Here is a 7,635-nt window from a genome sequence, read left to right on the forward strand (position 1 = left end):
AATTTTGTAGTCTTAATTTGTGTTTGGATACAAGAAGAAACAAGAGAAGTACAAGAAAATATAGAGTGCGAAAGATGAGTAGTATAATATTGAGGTTTGTGTAGTGAAAGAGAGATTTGAGACACACAAAGTGTTCTAAGTCTTTAACTATATTCACTATACAAAAGAGAGTTTTATTTGTTGAAGGAATGTTTTCTTTTGTGGAGCTTTGGACTCTTCAACTAATCTAGAGTTATTTGAGTTATACGCTCTTGTTGAGCTCTTGTATCGAGGAAAAGTCAAGAGTTATACTACTGGACCATTGTATATTAATCCACAGTGGGCTTGAATCTCCTTAAATAGAGCGAGATATTCGTATTTCGGCCTAAAGATTTGTTTGTACATTTTTGTTAATTTTATGTCAACTGTAGTTTATTGTATGTGTTGTATATTACACCAACAATTTTAAGGAGATTCATGTTTTGTTACTTTTGAAAAAATATGGATATGAAGATAGGGATCACAACATCTGTCATGCTCTGAGCTACCCCTGATACGTGGACACGGAACCTAGGACCATAAGTGATCCCAAGATAACCTTGCTGACATTATCATGAGCATACTAAAGATAATAAAATTAATGCGGAAGCTAAATCATAATTTAAACTTAAAAGATGGGGAGTACCCATATTTTATAACTCAGATAAATGAAATATTGATGAGTTTAATACAAAGAAGTTACTAATTCAACACTAAGCTGAAAGTATCTATGTCTAAAATAAGCCTCTAAATGACTAAGAATAATGGGACATGCCCCTACTAAGCCTAGCGAAAATTGAAACTAAAGGACTAAATAATGAAAAGTAACTCATGACTATTGTCCTCGGCGAATCAGGACTCACCACTCAATCTGCTGAACTAAAAATAGGAAATCGATCTAAGCGTGATATTGATGCAGCGAACCTGAACCTACATCACGAGAAGATGTAGCTCACATATGTGTTAGTACTTGGAAGGTATGTCGAATGTAGGATAAAATAAAGATGAAATAAAACATAACTGAACAAGTACAAAAAATAACAAGTATAATAATATGAACATCATATCTATTAACTGAATGCAATAACTAATTTATAACATGCTGAAACAGAAAACTAAATATACTGATAAATGGTCAATGCAAGAGAGTCTTAGTAAACTGTGGGACCTACTAATAACCGATAATAAAGTAACATGATCTAAATGTGGAGTCCGATATATACACCCCATCGAGAGGACCCCATATACCCTGTCAGAAGAATAAAGACATGCTGACGTGATCACTAAACTAATTTCCCATAGAGGGGACTTACAACCTAATTGGCTAGTAGTTCTCGGACTAATTAGGTATGCTGAACCATAGTCCAGCTCGCTATTTTTCTACTCCCAATAAGTTATATTTACCTGATTATGACTAAGATCCTATAAATACTGGATATCTCAAAATGTATTATGCAAACTGAGAATGCAACGTTTAATCTTATAATTATGCATTAATAACTAAGGCATGTATAATTGAATAACTGAAATATTTGACCTAGCATGTGTTATTCAAGAATTGAAGAAATACATAGCTAGGTTCTGAAATTCATGCGATAAATTGAACAATAACTTTATAATCTTATTTGGAACAATTATTTAATAAATTCATCAAGTTCTATCGAAGTTCTAGAAACCCTAGGTTTAATCATGATAATAGAATCAAGAACTAACTGAAAACTAGAAACCCAATGGGTGAAAGGAGACCACTAGTGATATCCCCCATACCTGGTGATGAAATTCACAGAGAAATATTAAGATTTTGGGGGCAGGAACTGTGGGAACCTTACTGACTTCTTCACTAGGGTTCATGACCTTTTTCTCCTTTCTTGGTTCTAATTTTCTATGTTTTGATTAATGATTTGACTTAGGTAAGTTTTAGTTATGTTTCTAGGCTTAAACTGACTAAAATCTTATGATTTAGGATCACAACGACGTATCTTGGGGTTTAAGTGAAGTGGGAGATGACCAAAAGACCCTTGAGTTAATTTTTGTCGAACCAAACGACGACCTGGATAGACGGTCCATCGTTCCATCGATGGTCAATCATTTGAGTCTATTCGACAGTCCTTTACTAAAACGGGCATAACTTTTTACTCAGAGGATTGATCTTAGACAAGTTGGTGGCTATGGAAAGTTGATTACATTATCGATCTGTGGATATTCCATAGGACACCTAATTAATTTTGTGTTAAGAGTTATGATCAATTGAAGTTGACCCAACTATATTCCCCCCTAAACTGTCTGCTAATTTCCATCTATGGTAAAACCTACAGACCATAGATTGAATGATAGCACGTGATGTTGAACCATGGTTCATATCAGAGAGTGGGTGAATGGGATGTCGACGACCGTCACAGACTACAGACAAAATTATGACCAACGGACCGTAGGTCCGTCCATCAATCAGGACTTAACAAATTTTCCTGGGCTGAGATATTTGGGGTTTCTGACCATATTAACGGATGTGCAGGATGGACTGTTGGTCAGGATAGGGGTCTGTCGATGTCCACCGTTTGTTGCACCTGTAGATTTTTCTTAAAGATTGTTTTTGGTGTGTTTTGGATATTCGGTGTTACATTATCTCCCCGTTGGGACCATTCTTCCTAGAATGAAGACTAAACTAGCTGGATTAGAGGGAGAGAGCTGCAATCCCTACTACTAAACATAGAAAACTGAGTTTCTAAATCAATTGATTTCCGAGAACAATCAAATACGCTAAAAATGCAAGCAAAACTGAGGGAACATGATTCTAAGACTAAATTCACGCATGAATGACTGGAAAATTCAAGAGGAACTATTACCTCAAGCTGGAGTGGAATCGGTAGGAAAAAATTAAGGATATTTGGCTTCATGGACGCTTTTGCTTCTTAAGTATCTCCCTCTACAGACAGAATCTTACACAAAACCTTCACTGAAAAACTTCTTTATTTCTCAACCTTCTAACTTGACGGTAAAGAATCTCAACTGGTACATCCTCATAAGAAAGAATATCTCTCACCACCACGCTCTATAATGGAACTACAGAGGTTGTATTACCCAAACATTTCTTCAAGAGTTAGATATGGAAGACCGGATGCACTGCTGCTAATTCTGCTGGCAACTCTAACTCATACGCCACCTTGTCAATCCTTTTCAAGATCTTGTAAGGGCCTACATACCTAGGACTGAGCTTCCCTTTCTTGCCAAACCTCATCACCCCTTTCATAGGTGAGACATTAAAAAAAACAATCATCAACTTGGAACTCTAGTTCCCTCCTACTTACATATGCGTAATATTTCTGAAGACTCTAGGTTGTCCTAATCCTATCTCTAATGAGCTGGACTTTCTCCATATCATAAACACATGAATCTGGACCTTGCAAAGATATTTTACCTACTTCAAGCCAACCACCATGAGATCTACATCTACGCACATACGAAGCCTCACAAGGGGCCACCTAAATGCTGGAATGGTAGCTATAGTTGTAGGAAAACTCAATAAAAGAAAGGTGATCATCCCAAATACCTTTGAAATGTATCATATATGCTATCAACCTATACTATAGGGTGTGAATGGTACGCTTTGTCTGTCCATTTGTCTGTTGATGGAATGTTGTACCAAGGTTAACCTGAGTAACAAGACTTTTCTGAAATGACTTCTAGAAATGAGAGGTAAAAAGAGGACCTCTATATGAGATGATAAATAAAGGAATACCGTGCAACCTCACAATTTCGTTAATGTAAACCTTGGAATAGTCCTCTGTCGAATCTGTAGTCTTAACCGCTAAGAAGCGAGAATACATAGTAATTTTGTCAACTATAACTCAAATGGAGACATGTTGTCTGCGAGTACGAGGTAACCCTTTGATGAAACCCATATTAATAACTTCCCACTTCCAAGTAGGAATATCACTCTGTTGAGTCATACCTCCTGGTTTCTGATGTTCTACCTTGACTTGGTGGCAATTGGGGCACTTATTCAGAAAGTCTTTTATATCAATCTTCATACCATTCAACCAATAGACTTCCCGCAGATCATTGTAGAACTTAGTGGCAGCTGGAAGAATAGAATACCTTGAGTTATGGGCTTCTGCAAGAATGTACTATCTTAACTCGCCCATAAAAAGAAAACACAATCTACTTTGGTAGCGAAGTACACCATCTCCCCATTGAGAGAAAACCTTCGCTTTCTGATTGTGTACTTCACCCTTATGTTCGAGCAAGATTGCATCACTGTCTTGCTTTTCCTTAACCTCCACTACCAAAGAAGATTCTACCTTATTCTGAACTATTACACCATTGTCTGATATGCTCTTAAGGCGAAAATCGAAGCGAGCAAGCCTATGAACATCCTTCGCTAGCTTCTTCCTTTCTTCCTCAACATGGGCTAGACTACCCATAGATAATATGCTAAGAGCATCTGCTACTACATTCGTCTTACCAGGAAGATAATACACACTTATAACATAAAACTTAAGGAACTCAAGCCATCTCCTCTAGCGATTATTCAACTCTTTCTGGGTGAACACATAATGAAGGCTCTTATGGTCAAACACATCTACTTTAAGTTCTATCGAAGTTATTGAAATCCTAAGTTTAATCATGATAATAGAACAAAGAACTGATAGAAAATTAGGGACCTAATGGGTGAAAGAAATTCACTAGTGAGATCCCACATACCAGGTGATGAAATTCACGAAGAAATATTCAGATTTCGGGGCTACAACTGCTACAACCTTGTTGAGTTATTGACTAGGGTTCTTCGCCTTTTGCCCTTTCATTCTTCTAATTTTCTAACCTTTTGATTAATTATTTGACTTAGGTGAGTCTTAGTTATGTTTCTAGGCTTAAAGTGACTAAAATCTTATGATTAAGGATCAAAACGACATATCTTGAGGTTTAAACAAAGTGGCAAAAGACCAAAAGACCCCTGAGTTAAATGTTGTCTGACCAAACAATGACCTAGACAAACAGTCCCTCGTCTGGGTCTGTTCGACAAGCCTATAGTAAAATGGGAATAATTTTTTTACGTGAAGGTCTTATTTTAGCAAGGTAGGTGGCTACGGAAAGATAATTCAATTTTCTATCTGTGGGTATCTCATGGGACACCTAATTAATTTTTTTCTAAGAGTTATGATAGATTAAAATTGACCCAACTGTATTTCCCCCTAAAATGTCCGCTAATTTCCATCTACAGTCAGACCTGCGGACCGTAGATAGAATGACAGTTCCTGCTGGACTATCGTGGTTTGTATTAGAGAGTGGGTGAATGTGTTGTCGATCGTCGGTCACATACTATGGACTCTAGTCTGACTTACGGACCGTAGGTCCGCCCGTCGATCAGGACTTAACATAATTTTCCTGTGCAGAGATTTTTGGTGTTTTTGACCCCATTGACGGAGGTACAGGACGAACCGTTGTTCAGGCTACGGTCCTTTGATAGCTACCATTAGCTGCACCTACAGATATTTTTGAAAAGCTTGTTTTTTGTGTGTTTTTGGTACGGGGTGTTACATCATTTTTCTGCTCAAAAATCACTCTCTTCAAGAGATAGAAGAGAAGACGTGTATGGTAAGTATTTTTCTACTTGATCAAAAGTGGAGAAAAGGTAAAGAAAAAAATTTACCTTGTACTTTCAGGAATAAATTGAATCTACTTTTAATGAAAAAAAATGATGTTTGAATTCTTGAAATAGTACGGGTTCATGAAATTAAAAAAATCATTGTGAAATTCTGATTTTTGCATCTTAAAAAAAAAGCTCCAAAAGAGTGCTACAAGTACATATAAATTAATTGTGGGATAAAAGACATGTTATTATTTCGCAATAATGTGATGATTTTTAGATCTAACATGACACTTTTAAATAAATTATGAAAGCCATTTTATGTAGTTAATTAACATAAAATGTTATGTTGAGATAAATTTCATTCTTCAAATGAAAAAAGAACCATAAAACATGCGATGCAATTTTCCTTGTCAAGTCACATAATATGGAAATAATTATGAAATGAAATTTTGTTTGTTGAGTTAGTCTTGCAACTCCTTTTTGATTCGATTGTTTAAGAATGTTGTGATAAATAAAAATAAATGGAGTTTGCTAGTCTAATAAAAATATTAGTTGTGACTAACAACTTGTCTTGATATTGTGTTTGCTGTACAAGTACTTTGAAGTTAGTAGCAAATTATATGAAAAAAATTTTGGTGTTATTTAGTGGGATGATAAAAGGAAATTACTTTTTTCCATCTCTTTTATGAAGGTTGAAGAAAAAACAATAAATAAATTAAACTTCAACTAGTGAAAAAATGATCTGAAACACTTTATTTTGAGAAAATATTTTTTTCTAATTTTGATCAAAGGTGAAAGCACCAATATAGTTGTTGATTACAAAATCGTTATTATAACGATAAGTTTAGACTCATGAGGAGAAAAACATAATACTGTTAGATCATATTAAACGTTGGTATACGATGAATGTTTATTGTGTTAAAACTTGTGATAATCTTGCAGATTCATGAACCAAGGCCTTAGAAAGATAAAGAGATTGAAACACATGGACCTGGATGAAAGTTGAAGCTCATAAATTCTTAGTCATATATGAGAAAATCGAACTTGGGAACTACAGATCTTATAACCAGGTTCAATGAGAAGAACAAATCATATGATTACTTTTTTGTGACATGGACTACTGTTAATTTAAACTCTTAATGAATGTTTGTATCTCGTATGAGTTGGGTGTAAAATTATAGGAGCACCCTTGACATATTTCACCTATGTGGATATTAAAGCAGGTCACTTTCTATGAGAAGGGGCTTATTCTCAAAAACACTCATGCAACAGCAATAAGACAAGGTCGTTACATGTTAGCTATTAAAGGTGAAGTCAACACATTCATTATTGTGTGTAAGCTGCAATTTTTTATTTCCGTTAAGCATTCATAGTTCAAATCTGACTAAAGGTTCAAAGATGAGCATACCTTCATTATGCAAAATAGTCTACCTTCAACAAAGTTGTGAATAACTCTCTTATCTTAATACTAAAATAAGTGTCGGATTTTTGGTGTGATATTTTAATATTAATTAAAAGATATATTATATGTCACATTATACATCATGTTATGCCTATTGATAGACATTACGTTTGTGCCTCTTTACTCTCATCAATTGTCGAAAGAAATTGATAGTTAGTTTATAGTAACTTATATAACCACCAACTCTTCATTTCATCCATTATTCTATATTTATGACTTGTAACTTATGTAACATTTGAGTCATTATTAGGCAAATTTATCATCCATTATCTCCTATTCATTGCAAGGAGGAATTATCACCTTTAAAAAGTGTAGTCTTCATTTGTATTGAGATACAAAAAGAAACAACAGAAATACAAGAAAATATAGAGTGAAAAAGATGAGTAGTATTATATTGAGGTTTGTGTAGCGAATGAGAGAGTTGAGACATACAAAATGTTCTAAGTATTCAATAATATTCACTTTACAAAAGAGAGTATTATATGTAGAAGGAAGATGTTCTTTTGTGGAGCTTTGGACTCTTCAACTAATCTAGAGTTGTTTGAGTTATACATTGTTGTTGGGTTGT

General features: G+C 34.9%; 1 protein-coding gene across 1 annotated transcript; it reads right to left on the reverse strand.

Moving 5' to 3' along the window:
• Nucleotides 1–3,863: 3,863 nt before the first annotated feature.
• Nucleotides 3,864–4,439, reverse strand: LOC138338573 (uncharacterized). Its single transcript, XM_069289549.1, has 2 exons — nucleotides 4,181–4,439; nucleotides 3,864–4,096 (listed from the first exon to the last, which is right to left on the reverse strand). Exons 1-2 carry the CDS (start codon nucleotides 4,437–4,439, stop codon nucleotides 3,864–3,866), a joined length of 492 nt encoding a protein of 163 aa, XP_069145650.1.
• Between the last annotated feature and the right edge of the window lie 3,196 nt (nucleotides 4,440–7,635).

The sequence above is a fragment of the Solanum lycopersicum genome, chromosome 9 (genome assembly GCF_036512215.1).
Source record: "Solanum lycopersicum chromosome 9, SLM_r2.1".
NCBI classification, from domain to species: Eukaryota; Viridiplantae; Streptophyta; class Magnoliopsida; order Solanales; family Solanaceae; genus Solanum; species Solanum lycopersicum.

Coding starts and splice junctions, on each gene's coding strand:
- LOC138338573 (XM_069289549.1), bottom strand. CDS start 4,439: ATGGGTAGTCTAGCCCATGTTGAGGAAGAAAGGAAGAAGCTAGCGAAG. Junction 4,097..4,180: donor TGGTGTACTTCGCTACCAAA/GTAGATTGTGTT, acceptor CTATTCTTCCAG/CTGCCACTAAGTTCTACAAT.